This window comes from Acipenser ruthenus, chromosome 18 (genome assembly GCF_902713425.1).
Source record: "Acipenser ruthenus chromosome 18, fAciRut3.2 maternal haplotype, whole genome shotgun sequence".
Taxonomy (NCBI): Eukaryota; Metazoa; Chordata; class Actinopteri; order Acipenseriformes; family Acipenseridae; genus Acipenser; species Acipenser ruthenus.
Genome location: NC_081206.1, coordinates 31,812,462 through 31,840,328, shown reverse-complemented (window position 1 = coordinate 31,840,328; position 27,867 = coordinate 31,812,462). Strand labels below are relative to the sequence as shown.

The following is a 27,867-nucleotide window of genomic DNA, read 5'->3' as shown; positions in this document are numbered from 1 at the left end:
AATCTGCAGTACTGCCGATTACCACAGGAGGCTCATTCAGTACCTCTCAGTGTCACAGAGGGGCGCCCCAGCCCTGTCTGTCTGTGTGTCTCATTCCGAGCTCCAGCACCCACTCACTCACTCTCTCACTCTCTCTCAGTAGCTACACATGAATGCAGGTTTGATTTGGTTGTTTTTATTTAGTAAAGTAAGCTTTCTGGAGTGCACCAGCACTCGTACAAAGGTTAAAGTACAAACCAGCTTCAGAGCTCCTGGACAGAGGAGTGTTCAGGACAGAAAAAAAAAAAAAGCAGAGCCCTCGAACCAGAGCAAGCACGCCGGAGCAGAGCCCTCGAACCAGAGCAAGCACGCCGGAGCAGAGCCCTCGAACCAGAGCAAGCACGCCGGAGCAGAGCCCTCGAACCAGAGCAAGCACGCCGGAGCAGAGCCCTCGAACCAGAGCAAGCACGCCGGAGCAGAGCCCTCGAACCAGAGCAAGCACGCCGGAGCAGAGCCCTCGAACCAGAGCAAGCACGCCGGAGCAGAGCCCTCGAACCAGAGCAAGCACGCCGGAGCAGAGCCCTCGAACCAGAGCAAGCACGCCGGAGCAGAGCCCTCGAACCAGAGCAAGCACGCCGGAGCAGAGCCCTCGAACCAGAGCAAGCACGCCGGAGCAGAGCCCTCGAACCAGAGCAAGCACGCCGGAGCAGAGCCCTCGAACCAGAGCAAGCACGCCGGAGCAGAGCCCTCGAACCAGAGCAAAGCTCTTCTGAAGCAGACCAGGGAGCCGCTATAAAAGTTTCAGTATAAATCAGTACTTCTAAATTTAGCACCAGTGATCATTTATGTTACGAAGGACTCCTTTTTATGATAAACTATGCTTTTAAAAAAAAAAAAAAAAAAAATTCAAATTAAATAAAAAAGGGCCACTTAAAATAAACTTAAAAGGGGACACAAGCACAGGGGCGCTGCAGATTACACACTTTCCAGTTCATTCTCAGAACTAACCAAGTCTGGTCAGTTTCATGGGTCTCGTGCATGAACAGAATTTTTATATATATATATATTTTTTTTACTTTTAACGTACTTCTGGAAATACCGCTGCCCCTGGTCCTCAAGCATTGCCCCAGGCTAAGTGCCCCACCACAATTATCTACCACCATGGAACTAAGGCTCCCCCTGGAAGCGCAGGTCTCACTGTGAGCTGAACCAGTCAGTCCCTGACACCCACACCAGGACAGCCACGTTTCGCTCACAGTCAAATCTGAAAAGCAACTGGTCTGATTAGATCGAGAAGAGACTCCGAGGAGAGCCAGGCTGTTCATGTTTTCCATGCTCATAAAAAAAGGTCAAAACAGCTCAGCACTATCCCACAAATTTAAAAAAATAAGAGACGCGATTTAGCCACAAGCCTTTCTTTTGTCCCTGAAGGGAGACGGAGCGTTAAAGAAAAAAACAAAAAACAAAAACACCCCAACAGCTTGCAGATGGAAGCCAGAAATGAAAATCAGCAGTGAGAGTTTAACAGGCTAGCCTGAGCGTGTGTGTGTCTGCAGCTCCAGCTCAGGGGAGGCTCTGAGAGACACTGTCCTGCTCTGCACCTCGAGTACGATCACCCAGCGCATGTGTGTGTCTGCAGCTCCAGCTCAGGGGAGGCTCTGAGAGACACTGCCCTGCTCTGCACCGCTCCTGCAATGGCATGCATCATCATTCCAGCTTCTAAAGATTGGATCCAGTCAAGACGTCACAAGCTCTGTGCTTATGTAATGCCTCGCCTCCACGCGCCTGTATTGTAAGATCGGAATCAGGAGGAGCATTGAGAAGGAGATTCCCAAGCAGGCATGGAGAGTCCAGTACTGGTCTACTGACCCTCAGGTTCCTCTGGAGTGAAGGGTTTCCCACAGCAGCAGAGCAAAGCAGTCTTAGTGACTTCACAGCCACCCTGTACACAAGCCATCTATCCATATACACACCCACACACACCCACCCAGGCGTACACGAGATAATATATTAAACTTCATTTAAATTATAAAACTGTACAAGGGCCTCAGTGTAGTAAAATACTCATTAGAAGAATCAGTCCAGTGAAATTTTTAAACAATTAAGAAATTTCTTGTTTGTAAACCCTCCCCATCCCACTCCCGTGCCCTGCCCCCTTCCTCCGTTAAATATGAATGTGCTCCTGTAAAAATGACCCTCGTTCCCAGGGACAGACTGAAGCCACAGGTCAAGGAACCTGCTTTTCATAAATAATGCAATTCCAGACACTGAAGTACCCTGCATGTCCAGTAGATGGCACAGTGCTCTAGATGTGACTATAGGCTGGTGCCCAACACTGGTCCTGATGGCTTCTTAATCCAGAAGTGGATCAAACTGCTCTGCAGCGGGAGTCTTATTTTAAGAAACTCCACACAGAAGCAGCTCAGGGGTGTTGGGTTACAGTTTATACAGTAAAAACAGGAGACGCTTCTCTCATTCAAATCAGTTTCCAGGTCCCGGGTGGGTTTAGTCTGTCCCAGCTTCCCGCCCCCCCACCCCTCCAAACCCAAACTTGAAAAAACTCACTCAATCAGAGGTGACGCCACGTTGCTCATTACAGTTGGACACACTGGCTACAAGGACCACAATTTTGTTTTTGCCATTTAGGCATCATCCACCCGCCCCGCCCCGCCCCACTCATTCACCCCCAGTGGCTTCAGTGGAGATACACAAGGGGTGGATAGCAAATCTCAAACAGATTAAAAGACAAAACAATTTGAAGATCCTATTTGCTACCTAGTTGCATCAACAACTCAGATCTGCCGCAAGTTCATCCAGGATAATACAAAATAATTTAAAAAAACAACTCTGACCGGCTACATCCAGGATAATAACAGCAAAAAAAAAAAAAAGTGGGTCAGGCTGTGTGAAGGGTTGCTTCGTAACCAGCACTGCAGCAACTGACGTCACCCTGATCAATCCCTCCTCCCACAATATAAACAAGATCAGGAGGAGCTGGAGCGTCACAGTACTGCTCCCCCCCCCCTCCCCGCACCGCACCGCACCAGTATAAACATGATCCGGAGGAGCTGGAGCATCACAGTACTGCTCCCCCCCTCCTCAGTCAATGGGTCCCTGGAAGATGAGCTTCGCGCAGCCCTGCGTGGTCCCCAGCTGTGTGGCGCAGAAGGGGCAAGCTGCGTGGAAGGCGTGCGTGCCGTGGGGCAGGGGGATTTCGGACCAGTACTTGGCGGACTTCTCCGAGCACACGTGGCCGCAGGGCACGAAGACGTGGGTCGGGGCCCCAGAGTCCACGTAGAAGGCAGGCTCAGAGCCGAGCCACAGCGGCACGTAGGGGCCCACAGTCCGGCACATGGGGCACTCCCGCAGGGCGTTGGGCTCCCTCTCGGAGCGGTGGCCCCAGTTGTGGTAGCCGTGCACGTGGCCGCAGGAGAGGTAGACCCAGGGCTGCTTGTCCTCGAGCGCGGTCAGGTCGCGGCTGCGCTGCATGCTGGGGAAGGCCAGGGTGTTGAGCCCCACGGGGCACTGCGGCCGGGCCGCGTTCATCTCCTGCCGCAGAGCCTCGATGTGCTTCAGCGTGGGCGTGTGGAAGAGCCCGTCCGCCGTGCGCCACAGCAGCGTGGCCCCACAGAGGTCCACCAGCGAGCCGTCCTGCAGCACATTGCTCTCGCTCTCCACCTGCAGGGGGCAGCAGCACAGAGAGGGTTAGGAGGAGACGCAGTGGCTACACAGCTCAGAGAGGGTTAGGAGGAGACGCAGTGGCTACACAGCTCAGAGAGGGATAGGAGGAGACGCAGTGGCTACACAGCTCAGAGAGGGATAGGAGGAGACGCAGTGGCTACACAGCTCAGAGAGGGATAGGAGGAGACGCAGTGGCTACACAGCTCAGAGAGGGATAGGAGGAGACGCAGTGGCTACACAGCTCAGAGAGGGATAGGAGGAGACGCAGTGGCTACACAGCTCAGAGAGGGATAGGAGGAGACGCAGTGGCTACACAGCTCAGAGAGGGATAGGAGGAGACGCAGTGGCTACACAGCTCAGAGAGGGATAGGAGGAGACGCAGTGGCTACACAGCTCAGAGAGGGATAGGAGGAGACGCAGTGGCTACACAGCTCAGAGAGGGATAGGAGGAGACGCAGTGGCTACACAGCTCAGAGAGGGATAGGAGGAGACGCAGTGGCTACACAGCTCAGAGAGGGATAGGAGGAGACGCAGTGGCTACACAGCTCAGAGAGGGATAGGAGGAGACGCAGTGGATATACAGCTCGGAGAGGGATAGGAGGAGACGCAGTGGATATACAGCTCGGAGAGGGATAGGAGGAGACGCAGTGGATATACAGCTCAGAGAGGGATAGGAGGAGACGCAGTGGATATACAGCTCAGCTGGGGTGCACAATCCTGTCCTCTGGGTTTTAGAAGGATCAAATCTGTAAGAAAGCAAGCCACATTGACAAACGTTTGGGCTAGATGCTTTATCAGTGTATATGGAGGACACTGCAGCACAATAAAGCTCTGGTCAAAACGTTTGTCTGCTTTTTTATTGAGTGTTATAAGGTTTGGTTTTGTTGTAAAACAAAGCCCAGTTCTCAGCTATATTCTTAGCTTGTGGTTCCAATGCAGGTTACTGGTTTAACTGGGGAGTTCCAGACCCCAGTCTCTAGAAGTGAATACACATCCCCCTCCCAGTCTCAGTTTGCCCCGTGTCTGTGCGGACCGCGTCTCTCGCAGGGTGTACACATCCCCCTCCCAGTCTCACCAGTTTGCCCCGTGTCTGTGCGGACCGCGTCTCTCGCAGGGTGTGCACGTCTCCACACACAGAGATCTCTCGCCACACCCCCGGCTTGGACTCCTCAGTGAACCCGCCCCTCGGGTGCATCACCAGCACCCCATTGGTAGTCAACCCGTCCATGTGACCGTCCGGATTCTTCCACTTGGCAGCCTTCTCCTGCGAGGGGTCAAACAGAGGTCAGCATCAAAAGCAAGCAAACAAACCCACCCTGTACACACAGGAACACTCAACAGGGATGGGAATCCTATTGCACAGCACTTTCACCCAGTCCAGGTTTTACTATGAGCTTGATTAGCCACAGAGTTTAGTTAACAAGCTCTCCACACAATCGCACTCACCCCGAGGAAGATGTTCCTGTCTGCTGATCCCCCTCACTCTATCCTCTCCACACAATCGCACTCACCCCGAGGAAGATGTTCCTGTCTGCTGATCCCCCTCACTCTATCCTCTCCACACAATCACACAGACCCCGAGGAAGAAGATGTTCCTGTCTGCTGATCCCCCTCACTCTATCCTCTCCACACAATCACACTCACCCCGAGGAAGATGTTCCTGGACGTGTCGAACCCCGCTGCGTAGATCCTGGCAGTGTAGGGGGGGCTGCGCTCACACACCACACGGCACGCGAACCGCGAGATTGTGCTCTGAGTGACGGGGGTCTCCTCGCCCCCCGCCCCCCCCGACACCGTGTCTGTCACAACAAAGTCAATCGGGCTCTCAGTCGACCTGCCAATCTGAGAGAGAGAGAGAGAGAGAGAGAGAGAGAGAGAGAGAGAGAGAGAGAGAGAGAGAGAGAGAGAGAGAGAGAGAGAGAGAGAGAGAGAGAGAGAGAGAGAGAGAGAGAGAGAGAGAGAGAGAGGAGAAAAAAATAGTTTATTATTAATAGTTGAGTTTATTACTGTGGGTGATAGTGAAGGGTAGCTTCTCCAGCAAAGACGTGCAATGCAATAGGAGTCTTATCTCCATCCCTGGTAGCAAACTAACAGTATGTCACATTAGGTATGCTACTGCTTCACACCCCAGTGCGAGTGGTATGCAGTGTCGCTGGTATGCTTCAGCTTGAGAAGGTACCGTGTTCTACCACCTTGCTTCATTCGCATCATTTCTCACTTTGTAGCTCACTTTACAGATCCCCAAAGCATTTATTAGATTCCTAGAACCTGTTCACGAGTCTGCTAACAGACTGCCTGTGGGCACCTGCCTTACAGATTCCTCTCCCTGTCTCTGACAGAGACGCTGTGCCTGCCGATGGTTTAATAATAGCTACAATAACAGACTGCCTGTGGGCACCTGCCTTACAGATTCCTCTCCCTGTCTCTGACAGAGACGCTGTGCCTGCTGATGGTTTAATAATAGCTACAATAAGAAGACTTTGAGAAGGAAAGCAGACGGGCCCGTCGGCGTTCTAGTGGCTGTGAAGGATTCAAACACTTTGCAGGAAGAAGAGAAAATTACAATAAAACTACCATGACTTTGATAAAAAAGCAGGTTACACTAAACTTCACAAAGCACCAACACTGCGACAGCCTTGACCCGTTCCTGCGGACGCTGCCCCCCGGCCCCCGTACCTGGAACATGTCCGTCTCCTTGTCGTGACAGTACTCCACCACCACCGTCTGATTGCGAGACAGCGTGTACGAGACGCTGTGCTGCCCCTTGCAGTTCACCGCCTGAAACACAAGAGAAGGGAGGAGTCAAAACAACATCTCGTTTCTACGTGCTTACAGAGAGGAGTCAAAGCGTCTGGTATACACAGGTCCTATATGCTTACAGTGAGGAGTCAAAGCGTCTGGTATACACAGGTCTCATTCCTATATGCTTACAGAGAGGAGTCAAAGCGTCTGGTATACACAGGTCTCATTCCTATATGCTTACAGAGAGGAGTCAAAGTGTCTGGTATACACAGGTCTCATATAGACCGAAGGAGTCTCGTTCCTATATGCTTGCCCTTCAAACCTGTGTCAAAGGAAATAACCACACAAGACCATAAGCAGGTGAGGTAGCTCCTCTGGACTGGCTGTGAAGAGTTTAGAGCCCTGCTGTGTGCAACAATGTAAAAGCACAGCAGCAGGAGGGGCCGGGGAACAGCCAATGGGTGTGAAGAAAAATACATTTAAAAAATAAATAAATAAAAAAATCACACGCACTCTCCCCCTTCTCTGGCTTGCGATGGAAGATGGACGGGCAGTAGCGTGTTGGGATCCCAGTGCAGCGCAGTGTAATTAGGGTACAGATCTACAGTTTGGGGGCAGGGTATTTGGGGGATGGGGGTAATAGTGGCAGATGGTTGTGTGTTTGTTTGCTGGAGGGGGGGGGGGGGGGCGGGGGTCACAGTTGGGCCCAGCTGTCCTCGCAGAGTCTCTGTGTTAATGATGATGCACCCTCACACTGTCATACAGCATGCTCCAGTCTCCAATACAGACTCCCCACCAGAGACCACAGACAAACACATCAATGTAACACTGACACTCTGAGCTCATTGTTAGTATTTATTTATTTCTAAGGGGGGGGGGGGGGGGAGGGGGTTGCACAGCTGAACGTGCTTCTAGCAAATCCAGTCCCGCCTGGGTATTAACACAGTAAATCCAGTCCTGCCTGGGTATTAACACAGTAAATCCAGTCCCGCCTGGGTATTAACACAGTAAATCCAGTCCTGCCTGGGTATTAACACAGTAAATCCAGTCCCGCCTGGGTATTAACACAGTAAATCCAGTCCTACCAAGGTATTATTTATTTTATTTCAGGACTCAAATGTACAAACTCACTTTTAGTATCCTGCTGATATTCCCTGCTGTATATAATTCACACTTACAAACTGTATAAAACAGCGGTGTGCGTAAAACATGACGGATGTTACATATTATATATAGTTTAACAATGTACTATTAAAATAAAACCGTAAGATCAATTAATTAAAAAGTGTTAACTCTTAAATAAATTGAAAGAAAAAAAAAGCCCCACACACACACACACCACATCGGAGAGACGTCCAGGTGAGCACACATCATTTTAAAACCTGATGAATTCATTGTTTGACAGATGACTTTGCAATTGAGACAGAGACACAAAGGAGTCTCTCTCTCTTACAGGGCCTGCAGTTACTGGTTCCTGAGCAGATGGTTGTGCCGTGCCGAGTGTGTGGGAAGCAGAGACGCACGCTGTAGTTACATAAAGACAGGACTCTCTGTAGTGGTGCTGATGTGGGCTGTGAGTTGTAACGTGTTCGTTGCCATTTTGCCAGAAACCCCCTACTGAGATTCAGGGGGGAGGTGTTTAAATGAGTTCTACACTGGTGATAAACAGATTTGTAATTAAATATGATACACCACAACACACCTCAGGTTCACACACACACACACACACACACACACGAGAGCTCAGCATCGCTCAGTTTCACGTCTCGTTCTCTCTCTATCAGGATCACAGGTAGACTCCCTCTAAACAGGATCAAGCGAAAGATTAAAGAGAGAACAGGAAGCAGAATTGCAGGTCGCCTGCCTCTATTAGAGAGATGAAAGGGAGCCGTGGAAGCAAGCAGCAAGCAGCAAGCAGCGAGGGCGGTGCGGAGGGGGGGGGGGCTCTTCAGTATTCAATCAGCAACATTGCAAACAAGACACAGCGGAGCAACGGAAAAAAAATCAAAGGTTTTTTTGTTTTTTTTTCCTCCCCCAGTGAACCCGTACCCTGTGTCTTCCACACGGTCAGTACTGTCACGATTCAGCAGGGTTGTGGGATTGAAATCAGAAACCCTTATTCAACACTCCAGGGCTGAGAGCAATTCTGTTTGATTCACAGCGCTGGTAGACTATACTGTTGCTGGGAAACCTCGTTTAATGCAGGTTTAGTAATCCGATGCTGGGTCAGACCTCGCGGAACCATCTGGAGAAAGACTATCATGCATCAGTCCGATTTGTCACTCGCACAGCGTCGGTACCGTCCGCTTGTCTTTAATGGATTTCTGCTGCTTCAGGACTGGCGACGCTGTCAAACACATCCAAGACCTCCCTGAGACTAGCGCACATTCACAGTGCCAGAGTCAGAGAGGAGGAGGAGGGGTGCTGCTCCAACTGACAAAACTAAACAAGCAAGCAGCCTCAAGCACAGCTTCCCTTCACACTGCCTGACAGGCTGGCTGCCTCGTGATCTCACACACTCACTCCATCCTCCCCCCGCTGTGAAGCCGTTTGTCCCCCACACAGGGGGGGGTTGACAGGTACACATCAAAGCAGACAGGCGTTTGCAAACAAACTTCATCTTCCAGGCAGCGCAGCCCGCGAGGTGGAACAGTCGGAGCCACGGATCACACCGCTCATCAGTAACCCAGACCGCTCCTCCAAGCTCAGAGCCTCGGTCTATCCAGGCTGTCAGTTCACACCCTCACTCTGACAATCTATCATGTTTAAAATAGAATAAATGAAATTTATACAAATTTCTGGGTAGGGTGTAGTTGGGAATCGCAAAAATCGTACTTTTGACAATTTGTGGGGACAAATTAAGTTATAGGACTGGTACACAGAAGCAGTATCTAGGGATGGAAATAAGACTCCTGTTGCACAGCAGTTTCACCCATTCCAGCTTTTACTACAAGCATGATTAGCCAAAATGTATAGGTAACAAGCTCAGGTGTGTCATTAAGCTCACAGTAAAACCAGGAATGGATCAATTATTTTGTTCTTGTATCACGAGACAAATCGATTACACACCTCTATCACGACACGATATTCATGTAAAGAAAGTATCACGATTCATCAATGTGCAGTGAATCATTAAATACCCCCCCCCCCACACACACAGTCCAGGGAGACAGAGTGGGAGAGACAGAGACAGAGACAGACAGAGAGGTTCACCAGCTTGCCAGAGATCCTCTACTATCAGCCTTTCACTCTAATTACAGCCCTTCAGCAAGAGGGGGCTACAGTGCGGCACAGAGCGGTGAGGAGACATGAGGGAGCAGCCAGACAGCCAGCCCCTCGCTTCAACACAGAGAGAGACAGCAAACCAGTTACAACAACTTCAACTGCTGTATCAAAACAAAACAATCATTTCACAGAAAAAAAGAAGAAAATGTGGGGGCAGAGGCAGTGTGGTCTAGTGGTTAGAGCTGAGTTTCAACACAAAACCAGATAAGCAGCTCTCTAGAAACATGTGAAAGTGTCAAAGACAGAGACCGACTGATGCACACAGACAGACAGGCTGCATATACCCCCAGCCCCTAATGGTGATGCTCAGCTAGTTTCACGATGGATTTCCTCTACCCTGTACTCGAATGTGATCTTCTCTGTGTGTCCTCTTCTAAAAATCACACACTCGGTACGAAGCAGCAGCACAAACACGGTGTTCACAGAGCAGTAGGAGCAGCTGTCTTTCAGAGGAGACGGGTAATCAAGGTCCGGTCTACTCTGCACACATCAAGAGATCCCAGAGACACGCGTTACCCTTTGTGATCACCAATCCAGACCAAAACACATACAAATGGCTTGGCTGGCAGTAGAGGAGTGAGTGAGGGGGCTGGCATCTCCTTTCTCACTCAGCAATTACCCACGTCCTCCTCCTCCTCCTCCTCTTCCAACAGCGTGGCACCCTTCAACACACAGCACTAACTCACAGCCACCTCCTACACAGAGACCAGGCACACACTAATCACAGGGTAGTGATTAGAGCCGAGGGACGGGGGGGGAGAGCGACAGTATGGATCGAGAGAGGGAAGAGGATTTTTTTTTTTTTTTTTAAAGCAAGCTTCACCAGCACCTCTTTCTTTGAAGTAAACAGCATGATGTTTGTTTGCAGGATTGCCAAGCTACTCAGAGTAGCAGACTACTTGATATAAAACATCTTGCTGTAAAGGGCTGTCTGCTGGCAGGCAACGTGACCAAATACATTCCAGCACAGAAACAAACAGTACAAGAAAACTGTCCAAATCGGGTCAAGAAAGCAAGAAGGATGAGAAGCACATGCGTGAGGCGAAAAAATGTGAGTCCGGCTTATTATGAAACACACAACATATCACAAAACCACCACCCACAAACAAAAATAGAATAATAAGGCTATTAGAGATTCCAGAGCACAGAGTTTGCACATGTTTGGGATTAAAAAAAATAAAAAAAGTAAGAAACAAACAGCGAAGGCAACAATTGACCAGAATACAGTCTTTACTGGGTTAAGAACATAAGCCTAATGTCTTCCAGTTGTAAGAATCTGTGTAAATGAATATATCTGAAATAATAATCATAATAATAATAATCCTGCATTTGCCTGCAAGCTAGATAGCGAGTGAATCTCTCTCCTTTCTTTTAGGAAATCCCAGAGACGGACAGGGAGCTGCCTTGAACCATGTGCACCTGGCACTAATCCTGAACACACACTCACCAACAGGGAGCGCAGCGGACTGGCAATCCACAGCACACACAGGAGAAGAGGAGGATCTGGGAGCGAGGGAAGCCTGGACTGAACCAGGTACTGCTACCCAGAGCTGAACACACACACACACACACACACACACAGGAGAAGAGGAGGATCTGGGAGCGAGGGAAGCCTGGACTGAACCAGGTACTGCTACCCAGAGCTGAACACACACACACACACACACACACACACACACAGTCTTGCATCTTTATAGAGACCTTGCATTGACTCTAATGAAGTGTACACTTACAATTACAATAGGGGATGAAGAAAATACATCTGCATTAAAAAAAAAATAACCCAAAAGTAGTTTAAAATCAGTTAGGGGTTTCTTTGTGTGGATGAAATGGTCCTATATGCCCGCACAGTGCTGGGAGGGTTACCTTGCTGGTCTGGGGTCTGGGGTGTGTTGAGGACATGCACAGTGCTGGGAGGGTTACCTTGCTGGCCTGGGGTGTGTTGAGGACGTGCACAGTGCTGGGAGGGTTACCTTGCTGGCCTGGGGTCTGGGGTGTGTTGATGACGTGCACAGTGCTGGGAGGGTTACCTTGCTGGTCTGGGGTATGTTGAGGAAGTGCACAGTGCTGGGAGGGTTACCTTGCTGGTCTGGGGTGTGTTGAGGATGTGCACAGTGCTGGGAGGGTTACCTTGCTGGCCTGGGGTGTGTTGAGGACGTGCACAGTGCTGGGAGGGTTGCCTTGCTGGTCTGGGGTATGTTGAGGACGTGCACAGTGCTGGGAGGGTTACCTTGCTGGTCTGGGGTATGTTGAGGACGTGCACAGTGCTGGGAGGGTTACCTTGCTGGCCTGGGGTGTGTTGATGACGTGCACAGTGCTGGGTTTCACCCCGTTGGCCTTGGCTCTCTTGTAGAGCGAGAACCGACTCTTCCTGCGGCCGCGGTCTCCATTCGGGAGGGACCCGTTGTACCTGCGAGAGAGAGCGAGACAGGCAGGGTTACAGGATGATCACTGCAGTAACACAATCACACACTGGAGCGGAGCTGCACTGCGCTGACCCACTGTACCTGCGAGAGAGAGAGGGGGGCAGGGTTACAGGACTATAGTAATATTTCACTTTTTTTTTTTTGCAGATTCAGCTCCCTTGAGGTCTGTACAGTAAATCACGTTTAATTCATGTTTATAATAGTTATGGCCCTGCTGCAACAAGCAATACAACTCAAATATCGATCATCTTATAAAAACACTTTGCGATGGGTTATTTCCACTTAAATTTATTCTAAAAAAATGTGAGAAACAAGTCCTAATCCAACTCAGCCCCGTCTCTATTGAGTTACGCTGGCAGTTCACATCACTGATCGCCGTGTCTTTCCTTTTGTCTGTGCAGCTCTGTGAGAGCGAGTGTCCCCGCTGTGCTCCGTGTGTAGCTCAGCTGGTGTCCTGTGTCTGTCCTGCCATCTGTCCCATGCTACCCACACCCCCCCACTTCCCAGCAGCGGTCCATGGGCGCCCCCTGCTGCACAACAGCCTCCTCACCCACAGGTTTTTTTTTTTTTGTTTTTTTTTTAGTGAGGCTGCGTGTGTCAGTGAAATAGAGAGGCAAGGATTTACACACTTTAACAGGGATAGATAGAGACTCTTCTGTACGCAGAGCCACCAACAGAACAGATGAAAGGTCTGCTGTTAGAGGTTTAATATATTCCAGTGTTGTACAAGAGCGCTCATCCTGTGCAGTGTGGACGAGGCTCGGGCTGCCCAACCACGTCTCTTATAACAAGTACCTTGCATGCTAACTTCAATGAAAACTGCTCTCAGGAGGAACCTCTAGTATCAATCAAACAAAAACCTTTATCCAGAGGAGAACAAATTCTCATTTCCAACGTCGACCTGGCAAGAGGCTCACACCACCACAGCAAACAAAACACAACGAGGGAGGAACAACAAAACACACAATCAAATCATAACTCAGCAGCAACAAACAAAACACAACGAGGGAGCAACAAAAACACACAATCAAATCATAACTCAGCAGCAACAAACAAAACACAACGAGGGAGGAACAACAAAAACACACAATCAAATCATAACTCAGCAGCAACAAACAAAACACAACGAGGGAGCAACAAAAACACACAATCAAATCATAACTCAGCAGCAACAAACAAAACACAACGAGGGAGGAACAACAAAAACACACAATCAAATCATAACTCAGCAGCAACAAACAAAACACAACGAGGGAGGAACAACAAAAACACACAATCAAATCATAACTCAGCAGCAACAAACAAAACACAACGAGGGAGCAACAAAAACACACAATCAAATCATAACTCAGCAGCAACAAACAAAACACAACGAGGGAGCAACAAAAACACACAATCAAATCATAACTCAGCAGCAACAAACAAAACACAACGAGGGAGGAACAACAAAAACACACAATCAAATCATAACTCCGCAGCAACAAACAAAACACAACGAGGGAGCAACAAAAACACACAATCAAATCATAACTCAGCAGCAACAAACAAAACACAACGAGGGAGGAACAAAAACACACAATCAAATCATAACTCAGCAGCAACAAACAAAACACAACGAGGGAGCAACAAAAACACACAATCAAATCATAACTCAGCAGCAACAAACAAAACACAACGAGGGAGCAACAAAAACACACAATCAAATCATAACTCAGCAGCAACAAACAAAACACAACGAGGGAGCAACAAAAACACACAATCAAATCATAACTCAGCAGCAACAAACAAAACACAACGAGGGAGCAACAAAAACACACAATCAAATCATAACTCAGCAGCAACAAACAAAACACAACGAGGGAGCAACAAAAACACACAATCAAATCATAACTCAGCAGCAACAAACAAAACACAACGAGGGAGGAACAACAAAAACACACAATCAAATCATAACTCAGCAGCAACAAACAAAACACAACGAGGGAGGAACAACAAAACACACAATCAAATCATAACTCAGCAGCAACAAACAAAACGAGGGAGGAACAGAAACACACAATCAAATCATAACTCAGCAGCAACAAACAAAACACAACGAGGGAGCAACAAAAACACACAATCAAATCATAACTCAGCAGCAACAAACAAAACACAACGAGGGAGGAACAACAAAACACACAATCAAATCATAACTCAGCAGCAACAAACAAAACACAACGAGGGAGCAACAAAAACACACAATCAAATCATAACTCAGCAGCAACAAACAAAACACAACGAGGGAGCAACAAAAACACACAATCAAATCATAACTCAGCAGCAACAAACAAAACACAGCGAGGGAGCAACAAAAACACACAATCAAATCATAACTCAGCAGCAACAAACAAAACACAACGAGGGAGCAACAAAAACACACAATCAAATCATAACTCAGCAGCAACAAACAAAACACAACGAGGGAGCAACAAAAACACACAATCAAATCATAACTCAGCAGCAACAAACAAAACACAACGAGGGAGCAACAAAAACACACAATCAAATCATAACTCAGCAGCAACAAACAAAACACAACGAGGGAGCAACAAAAACACACAATCAAATCATCACTCAGCAGCAACTTTGCATTTAACAAATAACACGGTGGTGCTCACCCTCTGAAACGATTTCTGAAATCACAAAAAGGCAGAGCGCTCCTCAACAATTGGAAGTGCGTAGTCAAAATAAAAATGTTTTCGTTTGGACGGGCGCGGTCTTGTTTTTTTAAAGCTGAAATGATCAAACTCATTTCTGGACTCGGAGTGCGGTCCCTCTACTCTGTGAATGTTAAAAGCGATTATAGAAACACTCACCGAGTCATCATTTTAATAGCAGCCACTAGCTGTGTCTTTACCTGCTACACACAGCATTACTGTAGCTCGTGTTTGAGGCGTGTTCAATGTATATGTCTGTGTGCAAATGAAAAGCAGAAGACTTATGGCAAATAGAGACAGGGTTATTTTGCCTCTTCAAACAGTTTCACAGACTAACATTTAAATGAAGAAATATTTGTTGATGAGCTCCCAATTATTCTTTTGTCATCTTAATTCTATTTCATCCTTCGTGAAACAGACCAGCCTGATTGGGCAATTAAGGTCCCGGGGCTGTGGACCATAAATCCAAACTCACCAGCTGTCCTGCACAGCTGGGATTCAAAGCCACCCCCCTCCCTCCATCCATCCATCCATCCCATCTGACATCCCGACCTCTGGGGCTAGCATAGGGAAACAAAGGGATTGAGAGGATAGGAAAGAGAAACGTACAGGCGACAGAAATAAAGAATGAGAAATGATAAACCTGGGGGTGGGGAGATAGGAAAGAATGTAGCAACAAAGGAAAGAGGGAAATAAGAGGGGGAGAGACGCTTTGCAGGGGGGGGGGACAGGCTGAGGAAGAGGGTAAAAGACATTGGAGAAAAGGAAATAGATGGGATGAGATAGGAGGAAAACAAACTGAAGCCACACAGAGAAAGACAGGAGTAGAGGGGTTAGGAGAAGAGAGGCAATCAATGGGAGAGGCAGGGGGAGAAACGTGGGTTAAGACAAAGGGAAAGAAGCCATGAAGAGAGGGAATCAGGAGTGGAGGAATACAGGAAGAGAGTGGGAAGACAACTGGGGAACGTGGAACAGAAAAAAAAACAGGCAGACAATGAGAGAAAGCAGCTGGAAAAACAATCAGGAGAACGAGATCATGAGAGGCGGAGAGGAGGGAATAGGAACAGGAGTAAAACAAACAAAAAAAAAAACACACACACACAGAGGGATCAAAGCGAAAAGACGGAGGTAATGACCGAGAAAGAGGTCACCTGTCCCCATCACCCAAACCCAACACACACACACAGCAACGCATTGCAGTATTAAAGGAGTGAGCAGCGGCTTGGGAGGTCAGGACTTCGTACATCTTGTTTGCCTGGATCCTCGTCATTCTTGCACATTCCCAGTAGGTAGTAAAGCTGGCGAGTGGAGAACCACAATGCAACAGAGGAAGAGGAGGCGGCGTTGGGGGAGGTTTATTAAACAGAGCCTTGTGCTTTCTGAAAACAATACAAGATCTTGCAAAATCGGCAACGGACAACGATATCCTGCACTGCTGCATTACCCCACAGTGTGAGCGGCGCTCTTGTTATCCTGCATTACCCCACAGTGTGAGCGGCGCTCTTGTTATCCTGCATTACCCCACAGTGTGAGCGGCGCTCTTGTTATCCTGCATTACCCCACAGTGTGAGCGGCGCTCTTGTTATCCTGCATTACCCCACAGTGTGAGCGGCGCTCTTGTTATCCTGCATTACCCCACAGTGTGAGCGGCGCTCTTGTTATCCTGCATTACCCCACAGTGTGAGCGGCGCTCTTGTTATCCTGCATTACCCCACAGTGTGAGCGGCGCTCTTGTTATCCTGCATTACCCCACAGTGTGAGCGGCGCTCTTGTTATCCTGCATTACCCCACAGTGTGAGCGGCGCTCTTGTTATCCTGCATTACCCCGCAGTGTGAGCGGCGCTCTTGTTATCCTGCATTACCCCACAGTGTGAGCGGCGCTCTTGTTTATTTTACACACGTGTGGTGCTGACTGGTTTACCCACCAATAGAGCGTCACAAACCCCTCATTCAATCAATGGGATCGAGCTCTCCACAGACGAGGGCCATTGGGGCTGACTGGGCTAATTTACCATTCCGAGAGAGACCACTGAAGAAACAGCTGCTGGGGTTAGCGTGGATTGCTGATCACCACAGAGGCTGAAAAGCAGCACTCCTCACAAACCCAAGCAGCTGTTTCTTCGCTCGTTTCACTTGGAATGGCGATTTAGCCCGATCAACACCAGGCCCCTGAATTCTGAGGATCACTCGATCCGAATGTTTCAACAGGTGCAGAGTGAGATGCAGCTGCACTGAAACTGGACCCCACAGCACACCTGCTCAGGAATCTGGAGCTCCAGCTACACAAACTCTGCAGAGTGCCTCCCGTTAGGAGGGGACTGGGATCAACCCACACACCCTCTCCATCAGCTGGCGCCCAGACCCTGCGAACAGGCTCGAGGAATAGCAGAGTCTAGCTGGAACAGTCAACGAAAAAACACCATGCTACCAGCGAGGACACACAGAGAGCTTTGTAACAATAACACTACAAATAATAATGCTACTGCTAATCATAACCATAATAATACGCTGTTGAACTCCCTGAGAAATAGTTGACTATTTTATACATTCTGTATTGCTCATTAAATGGGGGGTACAGTTAACACATTTTTGTAAGATAGTTTCGCTTTTTCAAAGCGCATGTTGGCCCCTGGGTTGTGCTTCTTTGAGAAATCGGCACACAGCAGGAAGTGGAAATCAGTACGTGAGTAACGCAGTGGCCGTCACACTTGAACTTCACTGCAGACGAGCCTACCTACATACTGGCGTATTACTTATTAGCACAGGAGAGGAGAAAAGCAGGGACACAGACGCCACCGTTAAGTGCTCAGACAGGGTTCGAAACTCACACCAGCGTCACGATGCACCCAGTCCTGGGGCTCAGCACTCCCCTTGTTTAGGTACAGTATTGAAAACGAGTTTCCAGGTGCCAGGTATTCAAGCAATAGAGACTGTGCAGTCACTAAAGAGAGCGTACGCATTTACAAACGTTTTAAATGGGGAAGCCCGAATCCTAGAAGCACCATTCACTGCACACAGAAGGCTCCCAAGCCCCCTCGCTCCCCCATCTCTCTCGCTGGCAGCCCAGGCTGATGAATGTTTAAGTGACTCTGGGGACGAATCTCGATGATGAACACTCTTTGAAATGCAAACAGGCCCTGATCACTGGGATTAAAGTGCCTCTTGATGTTCTGTTAAAAGCACATCTTTTTATTATAAAACAGCCTCGAGTGGCAATTAGAGCGTCTGTTTAAACAGGCAGTGCTTTAGTTTTTTTTGTTTGTGATAGAGATAGAGATAGAGACACACACACACACATCAATACATTGATAGATATGTAGACTGCGACCCGGGTTCGACACACACGTTCCAGTACACATGCATGTGGATCAGAGCCTGCTGCTCTGCTCACACGCAGGGCTGAGTTCACTGGATAGTGGAATACCAGGATCAGCTTTTCCATTCTGTTAATCAGGTAAAAATACCAGGATTCGCATCTCCATTACCCCGGCTAATCTGAACACAAGAGAAAGGCTTTGCTATTTTGAGCAGCAGCCGCAGCTTGTATGTACAGTATATACAAACAGGGAGGGCAGACCTACCAGCCACAGACAGACCCCTGCAATCCAGCGCAGAACCTCACTTCTGCAACGCAAGGGGCACACGTCACATGCATTCTCTCTCTTAAACTGAGGGAACAGAGGTTTACAGCACATTCCAATCATAGCCAGCATACTGCGAACCTCTCTCTCCAGCTTGGGATGCGACAGCTTTGTGCTGGCAGTCAGCAGCACTTTAAAGGCGTCTCAGTGTCAGACTGCCTGCTCCCTTCCTAACAGGTGGACTGGCTGAGCCCTGCTGCACCGCAGTGCCACTCATCGTGTTCCTTTCAGTGGAACACCCTTGAAGCAGGGTGTGGGAGTCTCAGCTCTCTACAGAGGAGCTTCACAGCTGCCACTCAAAACCCTGCACAAAGCGCTTATTGTTAGTTTGGTTTTTAAACTTTATTTTCCCCCATGAATGCATTGCTATTGTGTGCTTACAAAGCCGCTTAGTTCAAAAGCCATGTGGGATAATAGTCAAGCCTCCCATTACATAACAAGTTTCAGCTATTTCAGCTACAGACGAGCAGGTCATTTTACAACCTGCTCAAGAGGACCACGGAGGGAGGCTTGCTCAACCGGCATCGATGGCTTAAATAATTCAGTCTTCAAAATGACACTCAATTTTATTACTTTTTTGTGTAGCTCATTCCCCACAGCAGAAGAGAACGTCAGACACGTTCACCACGTGAAGCTCCACATCTCTTTGCGATGCACACACAGCTCCTTCCTCTCTCCAGCTCATGTGGTTTATTTGAGCAGTAGCAGCATCATTACCCTCCTCCCTGAGTTTAGGGCACTTGGGTCAGATTGACCCAGATGAATTGTTCATGATGAATGCTGGTGGTAAGCACTCTGTCAGCCCATTCATCTCCAGTTGTGTGGCCAGAACTGAACATGCCTACTGCTGCTTTCTTTCACTGCAAATAGATTAATGGCGCTATGCATTAGTGGACCAGTGTAACGCATTACTGAAATCATTTTGGGGGGAGGGTGCTGCAGGTATCAGGCAGAGGAGGGGTTTCACATACAAAGGGGTTAAAAACAAACACGTGAGAGACGTCGGCTCAGTCAGGCAGACAGAGACAGACACCTAGCTAGCTAGCTAGCTATTGCTTCAGCCAGGCTCCTGCAGAAAGCCACAGTGCAGGAGAGTCTCGCTGTTTCAGACACCACCAGGCTAGTAATCTACACAACTCATCTACTGCAGCTTATGTTGTCACTGTCGAGGGAAAAGAAATAGAGCCAGAGAGAGAGAGAGCGCGAGAGGAGAGGAGACGCACTGCTCCGAATATTCTAGTACACCGTGCTCGTCATGATATCTTGCCCATTTGAGAATTCATTAATTTGGTTAAGTCACGTACAGTCCACCTTGACAGCAACATGCATGCGTATTATATTTTACTCTGTCTGATTCCGTGTTGTTTTCAGTATTCCAGCCAGGGAAACTGCAGGAGGGGAGAAAAGCAGGGACACAGCAGCCACCTTGAAGTGCTCAGCCAGGGTTCGAAACTCGCACCAGCCTCACAATGCACCCGGTCCTGGGGCTCAGCACTCCCCTTGTTTAGGTATAGTCCATCAGGCCCTTGCTAAATCTGCTTACTCTGCCTCGTAGCATGAAATGAGTGTGCAGTCTTTATATTAGGGAGTTCATGCAGCTACAGGGAAAATAGCAATGTAATGAACAGGCGACAACACCACAGGGAAGACATCTGGCTGCGATAACACGTTAACCTTTTAATGATGAATACTGGATCATGGATGCGACGGATCGATCTATTCTGGCAGGTCTTTAATTACTTTTCTTGCTGTGTTCAGAGACACTTCATAGTCTGGTTACGGGAGACTGGTTTCCATTACAGCTTTCATTATTCAAGGAAAATGAACACTGTTGAGACAAGCACACCCCCTTCACAAACAAGCAAGTCCTGGCAAGACAGCTAGTTAAACAAATCCAATTTACAACAGCGGCTCACTGCAATTAACAAGAACGCAGTCAGCAAGGACGTTAAAGCAGACCACTGTCAGAAGCTGGGAGTCTCTCTGATGACAGAAGAAAGGGTTAATGCTCCCTTCTGTCTGGAACATAGTGCCAATAGATTCTCTTTTAGTCTCATTACCAGGCATTATAAAAGAAGATGAGAAGACTTTAGGGAAATTGCGATCATTGACTAATCTCCATTAGCGAGATTTGATATTGGAGCCCATTCCCCGTGTAGCTGGGTAAGTATTCATATGTTAATGTCACAATATCCATCATTATCAGGACTTCCAGCGCTGGCTGTATGGCACGCTGTCTGTGTACAGATATACAGAATTACACACACAGGGAGAGTCACAAACAACTCATCACAGGAATACAGAGCTCCAGCTTTCTTTCTCTATCTGACTTGCACATCAAAGTGAAACACTGAAGACATTAGTAAAGGGTCCTCCTACAGGAAAATAAAAGGACTTTTACTGTCAGCACTGCCCACCTCGAATCAACCCAACTCGTAAATCACACTGAACTGCTAAATATCAAACGGGAGCACTGCGCATCACTGAACATGAATTAGTATGTTTCCGTTTTTACACTGAGATGGTCGTTGCACACAGGCACGCATACACTGCAGTGTTGACGAACATGAGGACTTGGTGTTCACAAACGCAGTTCATGGGCAGTGTTGGTGGAGAGAGAGAGCGAGACAGAGGCGAGAGAGAGAGAGACACAGAGATCCTCTATGAAGAGTATCCAGGTAGACCGAAGCACTTTGTGAGGCTGCATTCCTGTTCCACATGGCTGTCTGCCTGTGAAACTCAGACAGGATTTCTTTCAGAATCACCCTGCATTTGCCATCATGTTAACACATGCTGTATGAAAATCACGCTGGAGCCTCACAGGAAATACTTTGCGGTCCTGGTCTCATGTATACTCACAAATACAGGTAAAAAGAGTTCTCTTTTTAATTAGAAAACTGAACTGTGCATTGTTCAGCTCAACAAAAAGAATACAGAAGGAAAAAGGTGAAATTCAAGAAGTCATGTAAACTGTACATCGGCTAGGTTTCCCTGTCTGAGGGCCCTTCATGACTGCAATTCTCTGTTTAAATAGCCTCGTAATTAGTTTTTTTGTGTGTGCGCAAGTCGGATTGTGAAATAAAGAGGTTGCACGGTATTTGTATGTTCCCTGCCAGGAAAGGTGTTCACAGAGTCTGTGGCGCTCCTGTCATGTCATTTAAACCACAGGTGCCGGCTGCTCTTCCCTGAGGCTGATGCGGTTCATCTGCGGTAGAGAAGCACACCTCTCATCAGTTATCTGCCTGCTACACCGCTCTACCTACCTGAGGGAGCTTTTAACATTTCAGTTTTTAACCATCTTTACAATGCCTGTGCTGTACCCCAGCCAGCCAGAACACTCCCTGCCTGGGTCCAGGTGGGAATGCTGGGATGGAAATAAGACACCCATTGTAAAAGCAGTTTGATCCATTCCTGGTTTTACTATAAGTTTATTAAGACACAACTAAGCTTGTTACTTAGACACTGTGGCTAATCAAACTCATAGCAAAACCTGGAATGGGTGAAACTGCTGTGCAACAGGAGTCTTACTCTCCTCCCTAGAACAGGAGCCAGAAGCATAAGGTTTCAATCCAGCAATCCAGCTCTGGACTCCTTCACCTGAGTCTGCCAGACGGCACAGGGCGGTGATGACGTCACTGCAGCGGCGATGACATCACTGCAGCGGTGCGCGCAAAGCAACACACACTGAGGCACCGAATGAAGCAATACCCTTGGAGCAGGATCCCAATCTGAATCATATCCAACACTACACAGCATTTCTCGATTCAGCACTAGTGTTTAACAGCTATTGGTGACACTGTTGAACTGGACAGCTTCCCCTCCTCGTTAAAATAACTTGTAGAATAGCAGAGCCCAGACTCTCCATCACAGCCACTCAAGAGGTGTGACTAACAGACTCTAGTGAATAGAGAACGCTGCAGCCACAGTGGAGAGCCGACCAGCCACTCTAATACTCCCTATAGCACGTTAGCACGGGTCTGCATTTGTACCTGGGATGACTGCTTGGTTATTCAGAATAAACACAGTGAACATGTTTATGTGGGTAGTTTTTAGTGTAATGTAAATATAATTGTAATTACTGCAGCATAATTGTAACTAACTGAACAATAGAGCATTGTAACCAAGTACAGGTCAGTAAACAATTCTGCTGTAACGGTCATTACAATTAGAAGTGGCTTCAGGTCTGCACTTCTACCTCAGCTGGGTTAAGACCAACGCAGCAGTGAAACGCTTTCCCACATCAAACTCGCTTCCAGAACACAGACACGAGATTCATATACTGTACAAGAGCCAGGAGCATCCACATTCAACTCGCAGTCCAGGCACTAGAGCTGCACTTGGTTAAAATGCTGCTTTTAATTAAAAAAACGTGCAGAGAGCAATGAAATTAAAAACGAGCAACGCAACGTTTGACAAACCCACTGGCCGCACAGGGAGCCCGTTGTGAAATGACCAACAATGAACAATGAATAGGTTTTTGACAGGCTGCGGTGAAAAGGACAATGGACAGAGGCTGAGATCCAGGCTGTGGTGAAAAGGACAATGGACAGAGGCCGAGATCCAGACTGCAGTGAAAAGGACAATGGACAGAGGCTGAGATCCAGCACCTCCGCTAGTCAATACCTTCCTTCATTTCAGAAATAATCCAGATCCAGCTTTCTTATTCTTTTCCACTCAATTCAAAAACATGCTCAGCTCAAACTGCCCAATAACAGATTTTTTTTTTTATTCAAGCTACTTTAAAATTAGCCTATTAGTTGCTTTTACAAAACAAACAAAAAAATGGAAATAAGACTCCAATTGCACAGCAATTTCACCCATTCCAGATTTTACTATGCGCTTGATTAGCCCCAGTGTATAGTTACAAGCTGGGGTATTAAACCTATAGTAAAAGCAGGACTGGATCAAGCTGCAATTCAATGGGAGTCTATTTCCATCCTGTAACACTGCCTGCTATATTACAATACAGCACAACACAGCAGCGCTGACCCCTCGCTTGTAGAATGGCTTCACTTGCTGTATTTATTTTTTTAGTAGGTGTTCCTCACACACACAGTTTAGCAATGCTGTGTTGAATACACGCCTAATTCTATTAGAAATGAAGCTTTCTGAAGCAGTTTGACAATGACACTTGCTCCACACAGCCTCGTTAGCGTCCTACACGGTACACTGTAAAGACTGCAGCGCAGCGACGACAGCCTGCGCAGTCCCTGAATCACCGTGTACGCCACGGTCCGGACTGTGACGTGAATCATCACCCTTCGGAGCGGAATCTGTTATCCGAATACCTCAAGTGAGTATTTACTGAATAGAACACCCCCAGCATCCGAAAATCTAGACATGGAGACCGAGCATTTCCTCCGGATTATGCAAGAAGACTACGTTAACAACAAAACGCCGAGTTCCTTATTTATTTATTAAATTAATTAATTAATTATATATATATATATATATATATATATATATATATATATGTGCGCCGAGCATAAGACCAGGTTACATGTTATATTGTTTATGTAGAATGCATGTAATCATTTCAAGACAGGAAAAACTCTTACAATTTGGGCGGAAATGAAATACACCACAACTTCAGAAACCGACCGGGTCTTGCCGAAACTGGAAATCTGACAAATCAAAATCACAGGCGTTTCTTTTACCTATCCGTGTCGCTGAGTGGAGAATGTGAAATATTTATTAAAAATGAGTCACTAAACATAATCCCTTCTTAGGTTGAGTGGAATATCACTATACAGAGGTGTGCTGTTTTATTAGAAAATGCTCACCTAACGAGTTGTGTGTATGCATAGCGTGTTAATACTGGGAACGAGTAACAATGGAGAGATCGCACGCTTCTGAAGCTTAACCAGCAGAAAGTGAGCGTAGTCGCTAAACCGGGGCGCAATTCGCTGTAATGAATTGGTAAATACAGGATGTTTGTGCTGTGGACGGTGATAGTCTGGCAACGCTGATCGTGCATCACGGGGAGAGGGAAACATCGCTTCAATGTAATTGCAATCCTTCCACACGTCGCTTCATATCAGTTTATCTGAACTCCAGCCAGAGAATGTTTCCATTTAACCCGTCGCCACGTTCCAGCGGAAGTTGCAAAACAAGATGTAAAATAACGAACACAGTGCAGATACATAAACAGCGATCCGATTTACCAACGCCGTGATAGTAAAAAAAACAAACAAAGCAAACGCAGACACGCCATCCGCGACTAAAACACATTACAGCCGCGGAGACTTCGCCATCCCCGTTTCCCTCGGCCTCTGCATCTCTCTCTCTCTCCTAACCCGGGCAGACAGACCCCCCATCCCCCAATCGCATTCCCCTCGCTGGTGGGCCGAAACTCGACTCGACCCACGATGCGTGCCCCGCTATATCAGCTCACAAACACGGCAATTCTCAATGCTAACTGCTGTATCGTACATGTACATGTAGTTTATGAAACACCCCCCGAGACCCACTCCTTTGTTAGATTTAAACCTCGTTATAGCGATCACTTAAAACACACACACACGCTACAGGGATATCTGCATTCGACTTGTAAACAAAAACAATTCTGTTTAACTAAACGCAAAACAAACTCAAACGCTTAGACGCCAAGTAGTTTTATAAAGTTGTTGGGGGTAAACATTCCAAAAAATAAATAAATAAGAAATACAGTTCCGATCGTTTTGATAGCGAGTTAATAATTCCTGTTGAGTCGCGGCCACAGGTCCAGGGTCCGGCTGGCGTGTGATCAGCCTGACCCGCATTCGCTACTCACCCCAGCACGACGAGCTGCCCGTAGGTCACACAGGGTCCGGCTGGCGTGTGATCAGCCTGACCCGCATTCGCTACTCACCCCAGCACGACGAGCTGCCCGTAGGTCACACAGGGTCCGGCTGGCGTGTGATCAGCCTGACCCGCATTCGCTACTCACCCCAGCACGACGAGCTGCCCGTAGGTCACACAGGGTCCGGCTGGCGTGTGATCAGCCTGACCCGCATTCGCTACTCACCCCAGCACGACGAGCTGCCCGTAGGTCACACAGGGTCCGGCTGGCGTGTGATCAGCCTGACCCGCATTCGCTACTCACCCCAGCACGACGAGCTGCCCGTAGGTCACAGGGTCCTTGTTCGGGGCACAGTGCTCCTCCTGACTGGGAGAAAACATTCGCGAGTCCGGTCAACAACGCGATCACAACGCAGCCACCTTCCGTGCTCTGGAAACTCGGCGAGGAAACCCTTCAAACGGGGGAGACGGTAAACCCCATCCAGACTGCTCTTTTTCGACGTGGTATCCGCTAGTTCTTTCTTTTTTTTAATTTATTATTTGTTCGTTTACTTTCTTACGTCTCTTTTTCTCACTTTGTTTTAAGCAGACAATCGCGCCACGCACGAGCTCCGCTCCCGTCGGCGGTTCAGTCAGCTCTGGAGCCGCGAGACACACAAACAATACGAAGTCGGGGGCGGACTGTACCAACTGCTCACACGCCGTGAGGCGGGGGGGGGGACCACAAGCAGACTCCAAAACACACCTTTCTAATAAAAATAAAATAAATACCACAATCAGGTTATTATACAATTAAGCTATATATAATATGCATTTGAGTGTATGTGTAGGCTTACAATACAACCGAGAGTGTGAATTTTGGGAATTACCTACTGTGTCTCCTCCGCGGTATTGGGATGGCCCCCCACTGTTATGTAAACAGAGAGTGAGTGGAGATTCTTAAAGGGGCAGTGTTATATTTTACATGTGATCTAGTGGCAAGGAAGAGAGACTGGGAGGCAGTGTGGCCAAGTGATTTAAGCAGATGGACTGGGATGCAGTGAGGGCTTGTGGTTAGTGCTGACTTGTGACTAAGATGCAGTTCTATGGGTGCCTCCACACATCAAAACCCTAGGAGTGTACTTTTTAAAACACAGATGAACAGAAGTCCTAGGTACTGTCATACACTATACTAAACTTCTCAAACTGGGGTTCCATAGAGGGGTGTGGCAGCAGCTGTGCAACTCACAAACCACAGCATGAGGGGTGGGGCCTTTGAAGACGAGGCCCCACCCTCCCTCAGCCCTGAGGAGGGTCTGACCATGTGGGTGTGGCTGGAGGGGAGTTTTCATTACCTTGGCTGTCATTGGGCCGTTCTGCTCCTGTGTTCTGTGGGAAGTGCCTCACAAGACAGCTAGTCATGCTGAAGTCCAGTCTCCATTCTGGGGCTAATCTTGTACAGTTTTTAAATATTAAAAAAAAAAAAAGAAAACATGACGAAAGTTTCCGTACAGATTTGTTGACAGATTACCTGTTTTCAATGTATTCTATCACCAGACATGTTTTTCCTGTAAAACATCTTCTAAACTGCAAGTAAAAAGGGTCAGACGGGGCACCTTTGGCACAAGGCTTGTAGCCGCAATGAACTGATCTCAAACCAGCCTGCCTGTTGTTACAACATGAACAACTGACAGGAACATACAAACGCTTAGCATGGGATAAGAAACACAGACAAATAATAAAACGTTATGCAAATCCAAAGAATAAAGTGGTTCCTTTAGGAAAATCACCTCCAATCCTCATTGCATCAGTATGATTGAATCGCGTTTCTCGCACCTCTGTTTAATCGGGTGTCCCAGGCAGTCACATGCAGTGCCATGGCAGTGTGGGACTGCTATTGACATTCTGCACAACCACGCTGCTGAATCATTACCAGATTCACTATATCTGAAAACTTATTGAAAATATTTAAACAGACACAAACTCAAATCAAACAGCTTTTTAATATCACTAATACTCTCTGATTTAACTGGAGATGAGTAAAAGCAGATCAGAGACTGAAGGAGCAAGCACTGTGCGTACCCCTTTAAATAGAACTAAGTTTAAAACCCACACCCACACAGACAATGCTGTGAATTGCTGCTGTTAGTGCTGAGTAGGACAGTTAGTGCTGATCACTGTAGCAACAAGCCTCTCTCTCCCTCTCTCTCTCTCTCTCTCTCTGGGCAGACTTGATGTGGAGGCACAAAGCTGCCGGCTGTCCCAGCTCCACCAAACAACACCCCCGAATAAACCTCGGGGCGGCTGGCACGGGCCGCAGCTCTGTGACAGGGCTATATATAACCAGGGAGCCCAGACACAGCTTCTATACTGTATAGAGCTGTATTTATGTATATGCATTCCTGAGTTAGAAGGGTTTATTCAATTGATGTAAACAGCTGTGCATCTAAATATCACCAGTTTACATCATTACTGTAGAACCTTCCTTGGCATGTCCCTCTCTCTCTGTCTCTGCCTCTCTATCCTCCCTCCCCCCTCTCTCTCTCTCCCTCTCTATCATCCCTTCCCCTCTCTCTCTCTCTCCTTCTCTATCATCCCTTCCCCTCTCTCTCTCTCTCCTTCTCTATCATCCCTTCCCCCCTCTCCCTCTATCCTCCC

The 27,867-nt window shown here is 47.8% G+C and overlaps 1 protein-coding gene across 1 annotated transcript; it reads right to left on the bottom strand.

Annotated features, from left to right (window-relative positions):
• Positions 1–159: 159 nt before the first annotated feature.
• On the bottom strand, positions 160–25,883 carry LOC131698523 (E3 ubiquitin-protein ligase pellino homolog 2). The gene is made up of 6 exons (XM_058990593.1): positions 25,535–25,883; positions 11,968–12,097; positions 6,337–6,438; positions 5,305–5,502; positions 4,736–4,924; positions 160–3,657 (listed from the first exon to the last, which is right to left on the bottom strand). The coding sequence occupies exons 1-6, from the start codon at positions 25,609–25,611 to the stop codon at positions 3,079–3,081; spliced, it is 1,275 nt and encodes a 424-aa protein (XP_058846576.1). The 5' UTR covers positions 25,612–25,883; the 3' UTR covers positions 160–3,078.
• Positions 25,884–27,867: the final 1,984 nt, after the last annotated feature.